The following is a 21,766-nucleotide window of genomic DNA, read 5'->3' as shown; positions in this document are numbered from 1 at the left end:
TGTCTGTTCCTGGAAAGCTGTTTGCGATACTGTTACCAAAACGCGCAAAAAGTTTTCTATATGCTTTGCGCCGCCCTCAACAAGCCGGATTCATGCCATAAAGGTTGTCAACTGAGTAGATAAATACAGTCAGACAGATCGTTGAAAAGACACTGGAATACAACAAAAAAGCATATATAGCTTTCATCGACTTGAGCTCTACCTTTGATACTGTAAACAGACTATCCCTGTGGCAAATTCTGGAAGCTGAAGGGCCTACATACAAATATTGTCAGCCTCTTTAAAGAACTTTACAGCCATACAGAAAGCGCAGTCCTGGTTAATGGGAAGTTTTCTTCTTCCTTCCACATCAACAACGGAGTACGGCAAGGATGTGCTGCTGCACCTGAGCTGTTTAACTGAGTCATCGACCACATTCTGAACGAGACACACCAGTTCCACCCTTCCGGCATCAGTTATTCTGGGAGGTACCTCTCTGATATTGACTTTGCAGAGGATTTAGCTGTCCTTAGTGACAATGTTGACCAACTTTATTCTGCACTCGAGACACTCTCCGCCCTTCAACTCTTTTGGCATCAGTTATTCCGGAAGTAACTCCTCTGATATTGACTTCGCAGAGGATTTAGCTGTCCTTAGTGACAATCTTGACCAACTTAAGTCTGCACTCGAGACACTCTCCGCCACAGACTCTAGAGTAGGGTTGCAAATCAATTGGAAGAAAAGAAAGATAATGCCCATAGATAAGACCGCTTGAACTGTTGAGATTAACGGCCAAGCTGTCGACTTGATAAGGCAGTTCAAACGTCTCAGATCAATTATATCCTCAAACGGAACACTTGACGCCGAAATCCCTCCAGATAAATCAAGCCAAACTCTTTATTTGGACGATTCATGAGGAGAGTTTTCCTCAAACCACAAATTAGTCACCAAACTAAAGCTCAAATTTACAACGGCACAGTCTCAAGGATCATGCTATACTCTTCTGACCGCTTATATTTCTTTTAGTTCTACTTCAGCAATTTAATGAAATGATTAGCTATTGTTTTTGTGATGGCCCATAACTATATTTAAGCAACGGTATCTACCTATTCTTGTTGCTGTTAAGAATTTACCACCAAGTTTTATGAAGTATATATCTCTGTTTAACTGGTTGTGACCCCATCAGTTCCTTTTATTCTAAAGAAAACAAGACATTCTCAGCAGTTTTAAATAATCAATTATTTAACACAAAAGTTCAAAACTATTAAATATTTTGGGCTCAAAGATGAAACTCTACTTCCGCAACTCTTAAAGTAGAGATACGTTTTGCTTAAGACAAAAATATATTACTTCATGCAGGCCAATAAATGTGGCTACTTAAGTGAAATGTAACTGGCAAACTGAAAGAAGAGGTATAAAATTGAATTTGTTAATATTAGTGAATGTTTGTACCATTGTTGGCCGATTTAAAAGTTGGGTTGGTTGATGGAGAATATACAGTGTAAGTGATCGTCAATTTTACCATTAAAATAAACTTTATGCAAAGTAATTTTTAGCAACAAAGTGTTGGAATGTAGAACAGACACATGAAAACCTAGTTATGAAGAAATGGCAAGCCTAATGATTCCGAAATATGCATAATATATACAATTAGGCCTAGGATCAATAATAAAAATTTGCTATAAAATAGCTTGAGCCGTACTTGCCGAGTGGTTAACGGGCTAGACTTGAAATCCTGAGTACGTAAGGACAAAGTTTCAAGTCCTTGTCACTGTTTGACTTTGTCCTGGTCACAGGACAAAATCACTGTTTATTTAGCTCGGAATGAGGGTCATTGGTGTGAATCTATAAGCTGAATCAGTACCAACTCAGTTCCGAATAGGTACTTACATACATCTGAGGAAAAAAACGAGAAGCACGGGAAGAAGATTCTCCCTCAACCACACATTGGACTCCCGTTCGGAGGTAGAGAAACTGCAGATCGATACTTGCACTAGGGGAACTATTAGTCAGCATGTGCAAAATTTTTTTTTCTTATAAAATGAGGCCTCAGTGACATACAAGCCATCGCTCATCAATATTTACTCAATAGCTAATTACGGAATTGTTTTATTTTTGGCAATTATTGATACGAAAATTTCGAATAACTTCGCGAGCTTTAATAAATTACTGGTGTTACTTAACGGAAATTAGATAAAAATGAGGTGTAAATGTATTTTCAAAATTTAGAGGAGGCGATCTTGTTCTTTTTCGTTGTTCAACGAAAATTCCCCAAAAAGCCATTTTTCAATGAAAATAACAAAAAAGGTATTTGTCAAAATCTACGGAGGAGGGCAAAACAACGGGAGGCAGAGGTTGCCACCCTGCCCTTCCATCCCTCCAAATGATGACACTGTATCAAACATGCACAAAACAATACTATTAATAAAGGTCATTAAGGAAAAAGTTTAGAAAGTATTTGATATTTTTTACGGGCCCGAAAGAGACTGGCCTGGTGAAAATTTTCAACCTCTCCCCAAACTAGTCTACAGCTGTTTCTATGACTTCTTAAATTTTGGATTTCAACTATTAATACTATTGCAGAATGTTGGAAAAAGATGTTGGAGTGTATGAATGTGTAGCTACAAACGAACATGGAGAAGCTAGGCAACGAATCAAGCTAGAACTAGCTGAACATCCTGCTTTTATCGATAGACCTTCAGGTAACTATTGGTTTATTTTCTTAATACCTACCAATCCAACATTAGTGTTTTTTCACAGTTAAAAAAGTCTGGAAGAATAGGAAGATAAGTCTGCAAACCAATATTAGAATATTAGAAGCTACAGTGATGACAGTGGTCAAATATGGCTCTGAAGCATGGACGCTCCGAAAAGCGGATGAAGATTTGCTAGATGTTTTCCAGAGAAATTGCTTAAGGATTGTTCTGGGTACCCGGCTGACTGACCGTATTTCAAACAATAGGCTATACGAAAAATGTGGTTCAATATCGCTCTCTAGGGCTATAATGAAAGAAAGGTTGAGGTGGCTAGGATACGTTGTGCGGATGAAGGATGACAGAATGTCGAAGATTGTTCTTTTCGGCCAACCATCTAGGGCTAAACGAAAAGCAGGTCGTCCCCGTCTGGGGTGGGAGGACGTCATAAAGAAAGATTGAAAGGAAATGGGAACTTCATGGGCGGGTGTAAAAAGGGAGGTTTCGAATAGATTGGGGTGGAGGAGGAGCGTGCGTAACTGTGTTGGCCTCAGGCGGCTTGGTGCTGCGGTGAGTTGTTAGTAGTAGTAGTAGTAGCAGTAAAAGAAAAGTGACTACATTTGCATTTACAGTTTTTTCACGCTCTGGTGGAATCTTCCCACTTAAAATAAGTGTTTCATCTGTTAAAAAATTAAGAAAGTAACCAATTAAGTAAGTTCGTTTAGCCCTTTGTAAAGCACCTCTCTTATACCTTTAAATTTTTTAATCCTCTTTAGATACTCTATGCATTCAACTGATGAATTTTCATTTATCTATGAAGAACAAATTGACTGAATTAAATTTTGTCAGGCATGTATTTCTCTATTTTAGATATTGTGTTTATGGTGAGAAAACCAGGACGTATTGTCTGTAAAATTAGTGGAGTCCCGGCCCCAGACGTCAAATGGTACAAAGATTGGAAGCCACTTGCACCATCAAGCCGAGTTAAAGTAAGTTAATTTAAATTGGCCTTACTCTGACCAATTCTCCGATAACTTACTTTCACTCTTACTCTGATTTATCACTTCATTTTAGTACCCTTTTACTTGCTATCATTAATAAACTTCCAGTTTAATCGGAGATTCAAATTAATCAAATAGTCCCTAAAAACGAACAGTAAGTTAGTTCTAATGACTTACAGTTCGCAGTATCGAACCAAAAGTTAGTATAGCAGCACATAATTGTTGATTTAAACAAAAAATCTAAAACACGGTTACAGTCTAAACATAAAAAGAATCTACTCTTTCTGCTGAACCATAACATTTACAGATTTATAGTTTACACATGAAAAGTCACCAGTAAAACACTGACAAAATTTCAGGAAAAAAATAGTAACCGAAAATGTAAAACGTATTTTTGATAAAAACAAACAAACTAGCAATAGTAGAAGTACCGCCATTTGAAGCTGATGATACAGGACTGGCAACTAATATTTCGTTCTGTCTATTGCTTAGAATGGTAAGAGTTTATTACGAAAATTAGGGAAATTTCGGGAAATAGCCTTAAAACACATTGAAAATGAGGTCAGATCAAAATGAAAACTGCACCCTTGGAATCACCATAACCAAAAACCATTTACAGGTAAATTACATTCCCAAATCCTTAGAAATAAGGAAAATTACTTTATCTCATGGGAGGCATTGATGTGTCTCCGCTTTTCTCGGTTTATCCTTCGCCCCTAGTGGGGAATTGGAACATCATAAAAAGGTGATTAAAGGATCATTTTAAAGATAATTTCTGTATCTAAAGCCTTTTGTATGTACCAAAAGATAGCTTATTAAAATCGAATATAATTTTGAAAAAAAAACTCTTTATTCGTATAGAAGATGATGTAACACACATATCATTTGATAAGATAATATGTTACATTTATCGAGGTTATGCTGTTATAATTGAGTGAATCCACTTGTAATCCCTTTTGTTATTTCTTATTAGGTTTGATCTAGAAAATCAGCTTTTAGAAACATTGAACTGAGAACATTCGGACCCTAAAATAATTATATACAAGCAATAACCGACTGAAAAAAAGAAGCATAACTAACATAAAAGAAATTTGCAAGCAACCCTCCCATTCGAAATTCTTACAAGCATTATAAAATGGCAAATAAATCATGGTAAACATGAAATAAAACAAACTTATCATGGATAACACAACAGACAGCAATATCCTTGTAAGTATTTTCTAAGACCACACTGACTTTCAGTGACGATAAATAACAATTCATATAGGAATAAATCATTTTAATACACAGTGAAAAAACAATAAAAAATACTGGATATTTTGATGACATATGTGACAATGAGTGTCACAGTCATATACACTGTTTGTTTATGTTTAGACACTAAGGTTGATGAATCTATAGAATATTCTTGACTCACTTTCTAGTTATCGTTTTTGCCCTTATTTGCATTATAAACAAGCCTTAGATCAACCTTATGAAAAAGCAAAGAATAAAGAACATTCATGTAGTTTTTCAAAGGGAATCCTTACATTTTTACCTATATTTGATAATTTTTTTCAGGAAATAATTTCTCAATTTACTAATTATTTGTTTGAGATTCAATTATCTGAAAAACAATGATGTTGAAAAATAAACATTTTTGCAGTAATTGTGTTGTAAGGTATGACGTGTGCAATTTCCCGTTTGTAGGCGAGTCTTACAACTACTTGTAAAAACTATGTAGCTTTATGTATAGCTACCTGGAGTGTTTACTACATTAAATTATTTTTTATAGTTTACACAAAAATGGACGTATCTGAGCTAAGCATCATGGGTGCTGCTGTTAAATAGTTGATAATTTTGTAATTATGGTTTAGAATTTTGATACTAATAAATCGATTGGCTATCTTAGAATTTTCAGTGGATTGTAACTTGCTCCACTTCGGGAAAGAATCTTTGTTTTGCACAACAAAATTGTACAAAACACCACTTTTCCATGACACAGTCGCTGAGTAATGACAGTTGTATGACGCCATGGTCATATAGTAATAATGGTCATAATTTGTCCAGCCGACAAGGCAGACACGAAGGCACACAGCTTGGTCCAATTATCTAAAGGAGGATACGCCGAAAACCGAGTACTTGAGGAACAGCTTCGTCCGGCGTTGCACTTCTATCTGGAACGATCTTCCTGGGGATATTATCCCTGAAAATCCCTTTGTTGACACCTTCAATAGAAGGTTCAATAGACATTTAAAACCTCTAGGCCATTGAATGAGGTAAATGAATAGCGGCATATCAGATACTTTGAAGTACCTGGCGCCGTGAATATTGGAATAAAAAAAAATAATAATACGTAATAAATACCAAAAATGTAGTTTTTAGAAAAATCACTTCTTACTCCAATCAAAGCACTTTTGGTTGCTCAAAAAAGCCATTAGAACTTTCAATTTTGGTTCAGATGAATCCTTTCTTGATCCTATTGGATCATTGGTTTGCTATGATTACGAAAAAAAAAAACAGCAACAAAGAACAAAAAAGCAACCAAATAAACACTGATCTGTCATGTGTCGTCTGGCAAAAAGAAATCCTATATTTTTGTAACTAGGATTTTGAAACCTCTATATTTGGGTTCTTTTATATGCTGAATCTGGCGGTGTGATTTTTATTAAGGTTGCTTGATTTTTTATGTGAGTATTCCTCCTTTTTCGAAAATCAGGCCTATTTTCATAGTCTCGTAGCTTTTGCGGGTAACATTAAACTTAGGGAATTCTATATATTTGGAATCAGCGGAAAATGCCAATTTTTTAATATATTAAATTGTTAGCAAAATTCTTTTTTTTGTGTTTTGGTTACTATTTGGCCGAGTCATTCCTTACTAATAGTTCATTAATTCGAACTGTATGTTTATATTTTTACGAGGTGATGTCGATTTATGGTATAAAAGTTAAAAAACTCATCTATGAATGAAAAACGCATCTATCAATGGCACTTTCACTATTTTTCCACCGCCGAAGCGCATAAATTATGATGATCAAGTTTCTGAAGTTGGAAAGTATCAGCAAATTACGTACTTTAAGGTCGATTATATGAAAAATAAAATGATATTTCCGAATGCAGCAAGCTAAGACATAAGAAAAGTACCACTTTGCACTCGAGTATTCGTATAGTCTTTACATTTGACTGGCGATTCCCAACCAATTTAAGGCCATGCCCCACCTAAGTATTTCTAAAATCCTTATGCCCTCCTCTTGATTTTTAAATTTTGTTATTCAAAATTGCACGTGTATTCGCCTGAATTGAGTAGTGACTTATGTAATACTTAGAGCGCACACATAGGGGGTATACCTGAAGCTGCTAACACCTCACTAAGTTTTTTCCCTAAAAACAGCGTGCCCGCTCGTAAGAAAACCCTAAGGGCATTCTCAAAAACGCAAGTGTTATGGTTTTTTCTTCAAGATTTTTTTCTTAGAGATGTTTTTCTTCAGGATTTTATTTTTTTCAAGATATTTTGTTAAGATTTTATTTTCTCCGAGACATTTTTTCTTCGATATATTTCCTCAAGGCATTTCCCAAACTGCTCACGCAAGACATGTTTTGGTTCAGGAAACTTGTATAACCCAGCATTAGACTTTTTTGTCCGGTGTAGGAATCAAACGTGAGGCTCAAGATTTAACATGGATCGACGGCTTAGTCGACTGAGCTGACAAGTCAATGTTATTATTGTGATCTTGGAAATATGTTCTATGCAATAGGCTACATGCACTAACGAATATCACCTCCTATTCCTTTATCCCGGAAATTCAAGCGACCTTGTCACGCAATTAACTTGGCACGATTCAAGTGTTCTGATTTCCGGGAAAATAATTCCTACTGGAAGGGAGAAATCGAGAAATTGATTAGTAAAAATAGGTTTTGATCAGCAGAAGCTATTATTTGACGTTTGACGCACACGTGGCTGTTACATCGTAATCATGTAAACTTAAATGAGGATGATGGTTGGATATAGGTGCTATTGCTTATTTGGTCTATTGCCCACTGGTGCTCGAACTTTTCATGGAGAAAGTCCTTTTTTAAACCATGACTAGGCCTCCCTGATTGCGTGGCACATTATTGAATCATAGAAAAATGTTTTACTTTATATTTTTAATGAATCTATCTCAAAAATCGGGTTAACAAGTGATACTTCCCCGTCATAATTAAAGAGAAGGAAATTTACAGTCAATTGTTATGAATTGTTTGACGCGACCTAGACAAGGGCTCGTTTTTTTTGTAAACGTACTATGATTACTTGTGAAACCTGTCAACGATTATTTTTAAAGTGATAAAGTAAGACGACCATTTAATTCGTAGTTTTTTTTATTAAGAACGTAAGACCTGATTCGAAGTTTCTGTGGGAATACCCCATTGAAGCAAATGATGAAACCATTGGATGAGATAACAAGAAATAAATTACCATCAATGGACCACGACTGCTCATGGCACGTGGCACCCTGTGACCTGTGCGACTCCTGACCTCAAGGCCCTTCTTACCCCATGGATCATTACAGTCCAGGACAGTCCAGCCACTTATGATACCCCATGGCAGTTTATTACGCTAATACCTCACTCATTTTTCCCTAAAAATCGACGGGCTCACTCGGAAAATCTCTTAAGGGCATTGTTGAAGACGCAAGAAATGTATTAATTCTCCACACTCGGCCATCAAAAATACAAAAAATGTGTAGGAATTGTTCTGTAAAAATACGACGCTGTTCTAAAGTAGCCTTATTTACAAACAGTTTCTTTTTGAATTTAAACAAAAATACATGTTTTTTCAACTGAAAGTAAAGAGCAATATTAAAGCATAAAACTAACATGAGGGGTGTTGTCCCCTCCTCAACACCTCACTAAAGTTTTTTAGTAGTTTTAAAAAGCTCCTTATTGTTTAAATTAAACGACGCTTGTGATTTAGGAGTCGTTCTTAAAAGAACTGGGATAAAATTCCAACTTTAGCGTAAAGAGTGAGGTGTTGAGGAGGGAGCAAAACCTCTCATATACGTGATAATTTTTGTTCGTTTTAGGTTTTAACGTTGCTCCTTACTTTCGGTTGAACAAACTTGTTTTTTATTTAATTTCTGATCGTTTTTATATAATGTCAGGGAATCTGGCTCTATCTCCACGTAAAAAAAAAACCTTTCCACGGAAATATACTCTAGACAATTTAGTCCCGGTTAAAATTTAACCTGGGCAATTACCCTTATCATCTCCATGCGTAAAATTGAGTCGGCAAAGAGAAAGCGAGATATATAAAAATAATTTTGAATAGGAATGCTAGCGAATTCCCCCAGTGAAAAATTTCCCCTGAAAAGATCACCCCCTGGAAACTTCCTTCCCCATGGAAAATTCTTACGGTGGAAAATACCCCTACCAGAAAATGTGTCCCCCCCCCCCACCAGAGAAATGTATGCATACTTCGTAATAAAAATTACTATACATAAACAATGGGTAGATTTTATAACTTAAAGGCCTTTACCAATGGGTTGTGGGGGGGTCATGCTACCTCCAAAGGCATATTTATTTGGTCTTTGAACTATTCTGAACAAAATAGCTGTCTCAAAATTTTGATCAGATGATATTGGGAAAAACTGGGCGTGAGAGGGGGCCAAGTTGTCCTCCAATCTTTTTGTCAATTAAAAAGGGCACTAGAACTTTTATTTTACGTTATAATGAGCTCTCTCCCGATATACTAACACCACTGGGTCGGTACGATCGCCCCTGGGGCAAAAAAAAACTAGTGCCGATCTGTGATCATTCTTCTGGCAAAAATTACATTTTTGAATATAAGAGTTTGTAACCTCTACAATAGGGTTTTCTGATACGCTCAACCTCATGGTGTAATTTTCATTACGATTCTTTGACTTTTGGGGGTGTTTGCTCCCCCATTTTGGAAATCAGGGAAATATTTTCAGGCTCATAGCCTTTGATGGGTAATACTAAACCTAATAAAACTGATAAAGTAAGACGACCATTTAATTCGTAGTTTATATTTTGTCAACAACGCAAGACCTGATTTGAATTTTCTATTGAAATACCCCATTGAAGCAAATGATGAAACCATTGGTTGAGATAACAAGAAATAAATTACCATCAATGGACCACGACTGTCCATGACACGTGGCACTCTGTGACCTTTGCGACTCCTGACCTCAAGGTCCTTCTTACCCCATGGATCATTACAGTCCAGGACAGTCCCAACCACTTGTGATACCCCTTTGACAGTTTATTACTCCGTGGAACTCTGTGGCCAGCCCATGCTGCCCTGTGGCACCTGTCATCATCTCTTAAATGTTTTCAGACGTTTTTTTTATATAAATAAATTATTGCAAAGTAATAAATAATTACTTTTGTGTTTTTACAAGTCAATTATATTGCCCCCTAAGCATTTTCAGATATTTTTTGAAAAAAAAACTTTTAACTCCATTTCCTTATGTTTTCGCAAGCCAACCCCTCATAATACTCCATGGCAATTCCTGGCATGTGGGACTCTGCGGCTGTCCCAAGGTACCCTCTGGCACCTATTGTGATTCTTAAGGCATTTTCAGACCCTTTCTTGATAAAAATGATGTTTTAACTCCAATGGTTTGTTTTCGTAACATGACTGAATAACAATGACTTTTCAGTTCATTTCACTTGAAGAAAAAATCTTGAAGAAAAACATCTCGAAGAAAAAAATCTTTAAAAAAAAAATCTTGAAAAAAAAAACAATAATACTTGCGTCTTCAAGAATGCCCTTAAGGGATTTTCCGAGCGGGCCCGTCGATTTCTAGGGCAAAATGAGTGAGGTATTAGCGTCTTCTAGACACATTTTATGCTAAGGAAAATATTGTATACCTAAAACACCTTTTATACAAAATTGTAATGCTATAATAAATCTTTTTTAGCTTTTTAAATGCAGATGAATCTGAAATCATTCACGTTGGTTTTTCTTTCAAGATTAAAGTATAGTGAGCCAAAGGGTGCACATCCTGCCCATGACCCGCCAAAATATTGCTATGCCTCACCGGCGGGGCCTGCAACCCACGTTGGGAATAACGGCATTAGACTAAAACATAAAACTTTAAAAAAAGATGAATGATTACACGCTATTGATATTGTTCATCTACCTCTTCCCCAAATTAGTGGTATTGGAACTTGGTTCTGGTGTATTCAAGTTCCACAACCACTCTCTTCCATTTCAGAATAAAATTTATGATTAGAATGAGTGGTTCAAACCAGGGCTGCCAGTTCTTGAAAATGGTTTTCCGAGATTTTGGGATTTGCGTCCTGAGTTTAGGATCTTGGGATATTTTTTTGTCATCATTATGTATCCTGGGAATTTTTTTTTAATCTTATACGTTGCATAAGGTTGTATTTGATATATTATTGTTGCTACCGGAAAGAATCAACGGAAATTAATTCACTATGAAGAAAACTGAGGCATACAACATCAAAAATACACTGACCCAACTTGCGTAAAATTGGTCCTCTTGTGTTTGTGCATATTTATTTCATGTCTGATGCATTGTTAACCAAGTCTTTATTTTGTTAACATCTTTGTTTTTCTGGCTATATTTATTTGTGGTGGTTATACATCATTTATTCAATTTTTGTGGTTTTGCTAGTTTGTGAATTGATCTTATTGTATGGAAGAACAGTGACACCAATTTACGAAAGCTTTGGGGTGTATGCATTTAAAAAAAACTAGGGGTTTTCAATTTTTTTGTGAAAAAATTGAAAGTACACCCCCCCCCTCCTGTCCCTCATATCCCTCAATAGGTGTCACCTTATAATGAACATTTAAAACCTTGAAACAACGAAAACACTATTGAAGAAAAAAGTAGTTTGTTATAATCAAGTTTAATAGTGCTTTGGTAAATGATCCAGAATTTAAAGATAGACGTATTCAGAATGAAGAAAAAAAGATCCGGGTTATTGCAAATGTTGCTTATTCGTGCTGAAAACCACTAACCTGTCATCTCTCCCAAAACAAAATATTTTTAACGTAAAGATAACTTTAAAAAGGAACTACAACTTTAAAAATGGGATATTGGGAAAACTATATTAAACTTTACCTTCAAAAATACATGAAGTATATTACTGTGATTTTATGTTTTGGGGTTTGTTCTCAAGCACTATGATTCTTAAGTGAATCTTGCGATATTTTACATCAGTGGCAGTCCTGGTGTAAACTCGTCAATTGTAAAGAACAGTGAACCTTTTTCTAATATACTCTAGTAGCTAAAGAGATGATAGGCGAAAAAACCTTGGAAAATAATTATTTAAGTTATTAAAATACATTGTTTAAAAAAATATGTAAAGAAGTGAAACTTTTTAAATCTGCAAAATTAAATTGATAACGTCTTAATATATACCAGTTTAAGTCTCTACTTTTCTGTGATCCAATCACTCATAGAGTTATAAGTAAGACCATTGTTTAACTTTTACTGTGAATAGTATAATACCGTTTAGTAAATTCAGAGCCGTTCCCAGGGTTGGTGGTGCCCAGAGCAAAAATTAATTACAGTGCCCCCCTCTCAACTCAAATATAAGCAAATAAACAGAATCAAAGTAAAAAATTGGATCAAAGTGGGCAATTCTCCAGTCGTGGCACCCCCCGAGCCACAGTACCCTGGCAACTGGTGCCCCTCCTACCCTAGGAACGGCTCTGACCAGAATGGAAGCGACTAAATGGGTTTGGTGCCAAAATCATCACTGCTGATTAGATTTTATGAGGCAGATGATGGATACTGAAGAGCTGTTTTATAATTTGTTAGTTCTATATGCTATAAAAAATGCCCATAGCGCCTCTATATTGACTACCTCCTACTAACAAAGTTGACTTAAAATTATGTCACTTGACGAGTTACTGGCGTTTACACTCTACTTCTGATTGATTTTGAAGTCTAGATATGTTTTAAGTGAACTTTATTTTACCCTATAATTAACAGATCCAGTCATACGATTCGGACACCTTCATCCTTTCCATTACGGATGTCATTCAAAAAGACGAAGGCCTTTATTCAGTTGTTGCTCGAAATGTAGCTGGAGCCGCACAAGCGTCACTCCTCGTTCGTGTGGAAGAAAATGAAGAAGACTTTAACTGGTCCACTTACAACAGACTACGCACCGTGAAGCCGATAGACAAGAACTGGGACGATATTTACGATGCTGGTAATGAAATCGGAAGAGGAACACAGGCAATTATCAAACATGTGGTGGACAGAATCAATGGTGAGAATTATTTTTATAACAATGGAATGCGTAATAATCATAAAACAAAATATGAGTTTTTAGGGCTTCTTTCGAGAAAACTTAAGGGTTTTGCATGTTTGTGTTTGTATTCAGAGCTCCAGAAATGCTAGCAAATGGTATGCATTTTATGGTATGATTTTATTCAATAAGAAAAATGGGGGAGGTGCGGGGTAAGGGAACTTATATTAGAGGAAGAGTAAAATATTTTTTCTCTGGTCCTTACAAAAAAGCTACGAGCGCACTGCCTATATTTTGATTATAAAGAATAAAAAAGAACACGTTAACTAGATCAAGTAGCAAGTGACAGCTTGGTTCAAGGACGCGGTATTTTCAAAAAGAGTGCAGAGCGTCAACTTGTTGGAATAAAAACTGTTTAAATGCACAATAAACTTTTAAGCGTTTATTTTATGGATTACAAAAGAGGCAAATGCTGTCAAATAAAATTATCATAGTTTCAACCAAATATCTGTCATTTTGTCAAATTCAGAAATCTTATGCAATTGGAGCAATTTCATACTTTTATTCATCAGCGATAAACAAGCACTATTCACATTTTGCCATTGGGGAGTAACATGGCTTGTCGCGATAGCTAAAAAGAAGTTAAAAAAAAGTTTCACAAGACCAGCAATAACTTATGAAACACAAAAAAAAATTTGTAGGACTGTTCAGAATTTGGGAGGCTACTCCCCCCCCCCTCCGAAAAAAAGAATATGATATGAACAGAAACAAATGCTAAGTTCTCACAATGGTAAAATATAAAATCATTTTCAATAGTTTCTTATTACTAAGGATCAGCTCGTCACATCGTTTATAGTCTTATGCATAAGGCACACAATAGTCATCCTGTTGATAATCAAAAACAATACCTTTGAATGAGATGAGTTTTGTTATCCCTGATTTTACCGTCACACTTATACCACAGAAGTGAAAAGTCAAAACCCCTAGAAGCTATGTTTACTAATATTATTCCTTTGCATCTTTTGTCATAATCATCATACAGATAGAATAACTGCTGTTCGAAGCTCCCATTTTATTTATCGCAAAAATCGATTTTTTAAATTTTCACTCTGACTAGTCAGTAGTAAAATTGAGGGTTGAAAATGGAACAATATTCAACTGAAGGAATTATCGGTAAGATACACTATTGGCCCTATAGTCGTGCCTAATTTTCATTTCGAGTTCAAGTTCCATTTATTTCCGTAAAATAACAATAGCAAATACAATGTCCCAAAAGGCTCAATGGCCCGTTATGTGGGAAACGACATTGAATAAATAAATAATGTTAAAACTTGGAAAAAAACATACTAAACAACGCCTAAATATAAATCTATAAGTAAAATAAATCAACTCACCGACAGTCCCCACAAAACAAGCGACCCTCATATCACCCAATAATAAAAAATAATTTAAAATTGTTTACGTCATCGAGGATCCGCAAGCAGGACTATAACGTTGCCCGGGCATTGGCAGGGGGCACTGCTTGAATTTTGAGTTTGGAGAGGGGATATAAAGAATATGCGGACAAAATCGTCCAGAGTACGGCCAAATGCCGACAAATAAGCTTTAATTAGACTAAAAACATAAGCTGAATTCTAATGTGTCAGCGCTGCGTGCCGAGAGCTTGGAAATCTTTAGGGGGGAGTTCCTCTCCTCCCTTAAATGTGCCCAGGGCATTAGTTTACTGATAATAAAGATTATCTGATAGTTTATTGGGAAACTAGATCTTCCTCTTCTACTTAACACTAATGTGTATTCATTTAGTCGGCCAAAAACGTAAAGATGGAGCACAAGTGTAAATGAAACATAAACAAAAGTTGCTGCTAAATGACGTGAAAGTTGTATGGGTGTCAAAGAGAAGGCACAAAAGATTCGCATAACCTTATATTGATGATAAATAAGTCTAAAAGTAATAAAGCAAACTAAAGAACATTAACTGAGGCATGAAAGAAAAACACATGTTTCAAGTGGTCTTAGTTCAACAACCTAAGTCTTGAAACTTTTTTAAACGTAAAAATTCAGAACACTTACAAAATGAATCCAATTCCACAATAAAATCTACAAATTTAACTATTTTGATTTGGCAAAACTTTGATTTTGACTAAAAATATACATTTTTAACAATTTTTACATGAACACTGCTGATAACATTTTAATACTACAAAGACATCTTGTTCAGATATATCCTGCATATTTATTTCATTCGCTACTATAAACTGCACACGACATCAATGTAGACGCCCAATTTTTGACCCAGTTGTTTGAACTAGGTATTAGGAGCAATATGAATAAATAATAACAGTGGTCTTACGTATGTGATTAGCGAGTGTCCGTAGCTTGTTGTCACTTGAAGCTCGTAATTCTCCAGAGTACGTTTCACGGAGCGATCGTGTATCGACAAATTGCCCAAAGCAGAGATAGGGTGGTTTTGCGTAAATGACTGAATTTAACACTAGATGGCCTCCTCTACAATTTCTGCTGAAATCTTGGAGCTCCCTCTATAAATTACAATAATGTTATGTGACACAAGCGTTTTAATTCTTTAAAGATTTTACCAAGTTCAAGGCAAAAAAGTCTATCTCAACTTAGGTTACTTAATTCAGCAAACAATCCTTCTCTGTTTACTCTTTCAAGTTAAGATAATAGCCCAGCCGCTAGGACCTAAAAACGTCACACCTTCATGACGCATCTGTTTCACGCAATCTGAAAGCACTTTCCAGTCATATCCAACCCGCTGATTAAGGTTATACCCGGGAATAGTTTTTCCCAAGGGGTACGTGACCAATAAAAATGAAAAATTAAAAATGCTATCGGAAGGGTTCTGTTTAGGGACAATTAAATTTGCTTTTTTAAGCTCAATTTATGTATCCTGTAGTAGCTCCTAGGATCCCAGGCACTAGATAAAACCGATTTAAATTTTGAGTTCATTCCTCGCTGTACGTGTGTGGTCGGCTAGGTTTTGTTTCTGATGAAGGTTGTTACTGAATTTGTTGCCAATATTTTCTTCTTCTTTAAAGTGTAAGCCTTGCATGTGTTTTGTAGCAGGTAGTGCTATGAATCTAACAAAGGCAGAAACGAAACTGGCTAGATAGCACTTTTCAATCTTTCAGGTCATTTTTAGGGTCAAGCACCATTCGGAAGAATCTATTCCCAGGTATAATCGTGATTAGCAGGTTTGATTCGACAAGAGGGTGCTTTGAGACCACGTGAAACAGATGTGTTATGACAGTCAGAAAATAAGTATTTTTTATTGTTTACTAGCACCTGGACTATAAGACGGTTCGCCATGAATTTATTGTTGAAGGACAAAATTCGAATCAAGGTAAAATGACTTGTTTCGAGATAAGACGAGTCTTTCCATATTTGGGTAAAATTCTACTTTAGCTACTTTTGACTATATTGGAAAGGGATTAGGATAGGAAAAATAAAATTCTCAGGGATGGGTCTACAGGCTAAAGTATGTCCCGGTAAGGTATTTCGAAGTACCTACCTCCACTCCTTCTCCCTCTAGAGGGTTCTGACCTTTCATGATCTTTAAAAATCTGTGAGTTATAGAACTGAAACCTTGCAAAATAGATCTTCAGCTTCAATAAAGTACAACAAAATTGTTTTCAGCTACGCAACTTTGCTGAGTCCCAATTTATAAAGATATTTGCATATCTTTAAAGATATGCAAATACATTTCCTAAATTTTGGAAATAAAACATTGATATGGCTTAAAATTCTGCTCAAATAACTGAAATTGCATTTTCAGAGCTAAAGCCAGAGAAAAAGAGACTGATAACTGAAAGTTTCATTTTCCTAACCTAACCTCATTCCAAGATAGCCAAAAGTGGCTAAAGTAGAAATATACCCATACTTGTTTCTAATTCCTGCGTCAAAGCGCTCAATTGGTTCTTTACTTTATAAAAAAAAAATTGGGAAGGTTTTGTGTATGAACAGAAGAAAAAGCTGTTACACCTTAATGTAACTGAAAATTTAAAAACATATTTAAAAAAAAATGCAAGTGAGGATGATTCAGGAATGGTAACTGTTATTTCGGCTGAGTTTTTTTTTTGCGAAAACCCTTCGGAAATGGTGTCGGATCGAATTTCGCTTTCAAAGCAGGATATTTTATCATCTATGGATTTCCATAAACTTATTTTAATTATGTCTTTATACTAGGCATTAGCTTTGCTGCAAAAATAATGCATGGAAACGATTCCAATGTCCGTCCAAAAATGCTACATGAACTGGAAATGATGAATCAATTCAATCATCGTCGTTTGGTGAGAGTTGTCAATGCCTACGAAACTAAGAAGACTGTTACACTTATAACCGAGTTGTGAGCCTTATTTTCTTACTTTCTTATTTTAATGACGAAGAACTCATATTCGAATAGACCTTGTAAAACAATTAAATCGAGACTTTAAAGCGCACCCGGTAAATATTATTTCATACAATCTTTTGCTATCTTAGCAAACCAACCGACCCTTTCTAATGTCCCCGCATCTTTCTCATTAATATGTATTCGTTAAATGTAATATCACTACAGTTATAAATTTTCAACAAAATTACGTCATAAGTTTTATTGCTTTTTTAATTTAATGAGGAAAAATAATATTTTAAAATAAACTTTTTATTTTAAGCAGTTAATTTGCTAATGACCAATCCTCACACAGAAAATCAAACAGTTCGTGGTAACGAACTGTAAGTAAGGAGCGACCCGGCTCAATGGTAACCGAAGCTCTAAAAAAGGGAATTTTTATACCAATACATACATCAAAAGAATCAGATTTTAATTCTGATTTCCAATATATAAGTTTCATCAAGTTTAATCTTACCCGTCAAAAGCTACGTGCCTGAGAAAATTTTGCGGATTTTCAAAAAAAAGGGGAAAGACCCCCTAAAAGCTATAGAACCTTAATGAAAATCACACCATCATATTCAGCGTATTAGAAAACCTTACTGTAGAGGTTTCAAGCTCGTATCTACAAAAATGTGGAATTTTCCCTTTTTTGCCAGAAGAAAGATCACGGATGCGTGTTTATTTGTTTGTTTTTTTTTCTTTTCCCCAGGGGTGATCGTATTGACCCAGTGGTCCTAGAATATCGTAGGAGGGCTCATTAGAACGGAAATTAAAAGTTCTAGTGCCCTTTTCAAGTGACCAAAAAAAATGGAGGGCATCTAGGCCACCTCCCACGCTCATTTTTTTCTCAAAGTCACCCAAGATAGCCATTTTGTTCAGCATAGTCGAAAATCTAATAAATATGTCTTTTAGGATGACTTAATCCCCCACAGTTCCCAGGGGAAGGGCTGCAAATTATGAACTTTGCCCATTGCTTACATATTGTATTGGTTATTGGGAAGCATACAGACATTTTCAGGAAGTATTTTTTTCTGGTGGGGGGGGCTGGAGGATGGGATTATTCGGGAGAATATTTCCGTGGAGGATGTTTCTTTGGAGTAAGGGACATTTCTATGAAGGGGGTGCCTGATTTCGAAGCATGATTTAAAAAAGGATGAGAAATTAAATTAAAAAAAAAACAAGTTCTTACATCCGAAAGTAAGGTGCAACGTTAGAACTTAAAATGACCATAAATTATAGCGTATATGAGGAGGGTCGACCCCCAGTAAAAGAATCGCGTTTAAAGCTACAGTTTTTTTTAATGGTTTAAAAAGAGGTATATATTCTAATTAAAAGGCTTGTGTGATTCAGGGGCTTGTGAATTAAATTTTTTTTTAACTTTTAACGCAAAAAGCGTGGTATTGACTTAGGGGATAATCCCATCATATACGGAATAACGTATACGTGATAAAAAAAAAAACAACAAAAAAAAAAACAAGCGATACGGCTCAATAGCAATCAAAACTGTTAAAAACAGTATTTTGATGTCAATAAATGTATCAAAAGAATGGGCTTATAATTCTGATTCTAAATATATAAAATTTTATTAAGTTTAGTATTAATCATCAAAGTCTACGAGCCTGAGAAAATTTACCGGATTTTTTAAAGAGGGGGGAAACATCCTCTACAAGTGAAAGAATTTTAATGAAAACCACACCGTCAGATTCAGCGTATCAGAAAACCCTATTACATAGGTTTCAAGCTCATATCTGCAAAAATCTGCAGCTTTGTTTTTTTTGCCAGAAGAAAAATATACGAATATAAAAGTTCGTTACGTAAGTTAATTTGTAAATTACGTCAGAACCAAATTTAAAGGCAGCCATTTAGCAAAAGAAAAGGATAATTTTTATGCCAATTTTGTTTACTTATTCAATGACGGTGAGCCAAAATAAAAGCTGCATTAACTATAAAACGATCAGAAATTAAATAAAAAACAAGATTTTTAAACTGAAAGTAAGGAGCGACATTAAAACTTAAAACGAACAAAAATTATTCCGTATACGAAAGGGGCTGTCCCCTCCTCAACGTCTCGCTCTTTACGCTAAAGTTTTATATTGTTTAAAAAAAAATAGAGTTGTGAGAAAGTCAAACTTTAGCGTAAAGAGCGAGGCATTGAGGAGGGGACAGCCCCTTTCATGTACAGAATGATTTCTGTTCGTTTTAAGTTTTAATGTCGCTCCTTACTTTCAGTTTAAAAAACTTGTTTTTTTCTATTTAATGACTTAATAAGACTTGCAACCCTTTCCCTGTTAAAATTTAACCTGGGCAATTACCCTCAACATCTCGACGCGTAAAATTGAGTCGGTAAAGTAAAAGTGAGATATATAAGAATAATTTTGAATAGGAATGCTGGCGAATTCCACCAGTGAAAAATTTCCCCTGAAAAGAGCACCCCCTGAAAACTTCCTTCCCCATGGAAAATTATCCGGGTGGAAAACCCCCTACCAGAAAGTTCGTCTCCCTCCACCAGAGAAATGTATGCATACTTCGTAATAACAAATACTATACATAAACAATGGGCAAATTTTATAACTTAAAGGCCTTTACCATGGGGTAGTGGGGGTTATGTTATCTCCAAAGGCATAGTTATTGGGTCTTTCAACTTTTCTGAACAAAATCGCTGTCTCAAAATTTTGAACGGACGATATTGGGAAAAAAACGGGCGTACGAGGGGCCAAGTTACCCTCCAATCTTTTTGGTCCCTTAAAAAGGGCACTAGAACTTTTAATTTCCATTATAATGAGCTCTCTCCCGATATTCTAACAGCACTGGGTCGATACGATCGCCCCTGGGGCAAAAAAAAGTAGACACGCATCTGTGATATTTCTTCTGGCAAAAATTAAAAAATCCACATTTCTGAATGTAGGAGTTTAAAACCATTACAGCAGGGTTTTCTGTTGGGCTCAACCTCATGGTGAAAATTTCATTAAGATTCTTTGACTTTTAAAGGGTGTTCCCCTCCCCCGTTTTCGGAAATAAGGCACATGTTTTCAGGCTCATAGCCTTTGATGGGTAATACTAAACTTAATGAAACCTATATATTTGGAATCATCATAATTTGATATATCTGTTATTATCAAAATTCCAGTTTTTTTAGTTTCGGTTACTGTTGAGCCGCGTCGCTCTTTACTTACAGTTCGTTACCACAACTCTTTGATAGTATGCATGTACACTTGATTCTTGTTCCAATTACTGCGCTGCCAACCTGAAGTTGGGGTAAGGTAAATTTTATTTTTGCAGTAACAGCAAACTTCAACTCTAGTCAACGGAGGTGCAGAGCTTGATGTGTCAGCTTAATACATAAGTAACTGAAAAAAAAACACAAAATAACACAAATGTTTTCAGACAAAAATGAGATACATTAAGAAGACCAACAGCAAAAAGCAACAAAAAAAGAAAAAGATTTAACAGAAAAAAAGAGCAAAGGCCATCTCAGGGCGAGAATAAATCAATCCAAAATTAAAATTAAATCTGTCATTTCTAAGTCCTAAGAAATTCCTAAGGAATAATCTTCAAAACGCATTTCTTCATTGCTGAACGATTCTTTGGAATCTTTTAAGCCAGCTTAAATTTATTTGCAACATAAGTGATCTGGCACCTTAAGAAAATCTAGCCTTTTTCTGCTTTAAGAAAAGGAAGATAAAGCTTCTTAAAGCGAACTCGATAACATAATGTTTATTTTTATCAGAGACAACGCTATAGCGTTCCCTATAGTAAAGGCCATAAGGCTTCAATGTTTTATTATTTATTATTTTTTCCATAGGCACTTCATATCGAAGGGGAGGGGGAGGTCTTATAAAGCTCGGAGGGGGCTCATTTGATTGGAAATTGGAGGTTCTGGTGCTCTTTTTAAGAGTCAAAAGTGATTGGAAGGTGACTAGCTCCCCCCCACCCACCCACGCCCTCTTTCCCCAAAATGTATCCCATCTAAATTTTTAAATAGCTATTTCTTTCAAAATAGTCCAAGATCAGATAACGAAAACTGCAGGGTTGACACAACACCCCAAAGCCAGGGGGCATGTGTCGTAAGTTATGCCCCGGGGGCATAACTTACGCATAGCATAACTTATAAAAGGGGTGGTCACATAAACTTTGAAGGAGGCTCATTCGATTAAATATTGTATGTTCTTGCTCCCTTTTTAAGAGTAAAAGTGATCGGAGGACAGCTAGCCCCTCTCCCACGTCCTTTTTTCCCAAATGCATCCGATCGAAATTTTGAGGTACCCATTTTGTTTAAAATAGTCCAAAGACCATATAATAATGCATCTGTAGTTGACACAACCCCTCAGAGCCTGGGGTTAAGACTTAAATGCTATGCCCTGGCGACATATAAGGTTCTTATGGAAGAGATGGTCGTATAAGCTTTCAAACTCATAGGGGGATCACAGTCACTCACAGTCACTCACATTCAGTTACTTACTCACGCTCGCACTCACACTCAGTCACTTCCTCCCACT

The 21,766-nt window shown here is 35.8% G+C and overlaps 1 protein-coding gene across 1 annotated transcript in view; it reads left to right on the top strand.

The window, feature by feature from the left end:
- Positions 1-21,766, top strand: part of Obsc (Obscurin) — a 247,589-nt gene that overhangs the window by 113,737 nt on the left and 112,086 nt on the right. Inside the window, exons 19-22 of the mRNA XM_089096011.1 lie at positions 2,563-2,681; positions 3,543-3,661; positions 12,622-12,904; positions 17,087-17,246. Of these exons, the coding sequence (XP_088952137.1) occupies positions 2,563-2,681; positions 3,543-3,661; positions 12,622-12,904; positions 17,087-17,246 (681 nt within the window). The remainder of the gene's footprint in view (positions 1-2,562; positions 2,682-3,542; positions 3,662-12,621; positions 12,905-17,086; positions 17,247-21,766) is intronic.

Source organism: Artemia sp. Qi Xiang Cuo, chromosome 10, assembly GCF_049724085.1.
Source record: "Artemia sp. Qi Xiang Cuo chromosome 10, ASM4972408v1, whole genome shotgun sequence".
In the NCBI taxonomy this organism is placed as follows: domain Eukaryota; kingdom Metazoa; phylum Arthropoda; class Branchiopoda; order Anostraca; family Artemiidae; genus Artemia; species Artemia sp. Qi Xiang Cuo.
The sequence above is the reverse complement of the archived record's forward strand: the minus strand, read 5'-3'. Positions and strand labels throughout refer to the sequence as shown.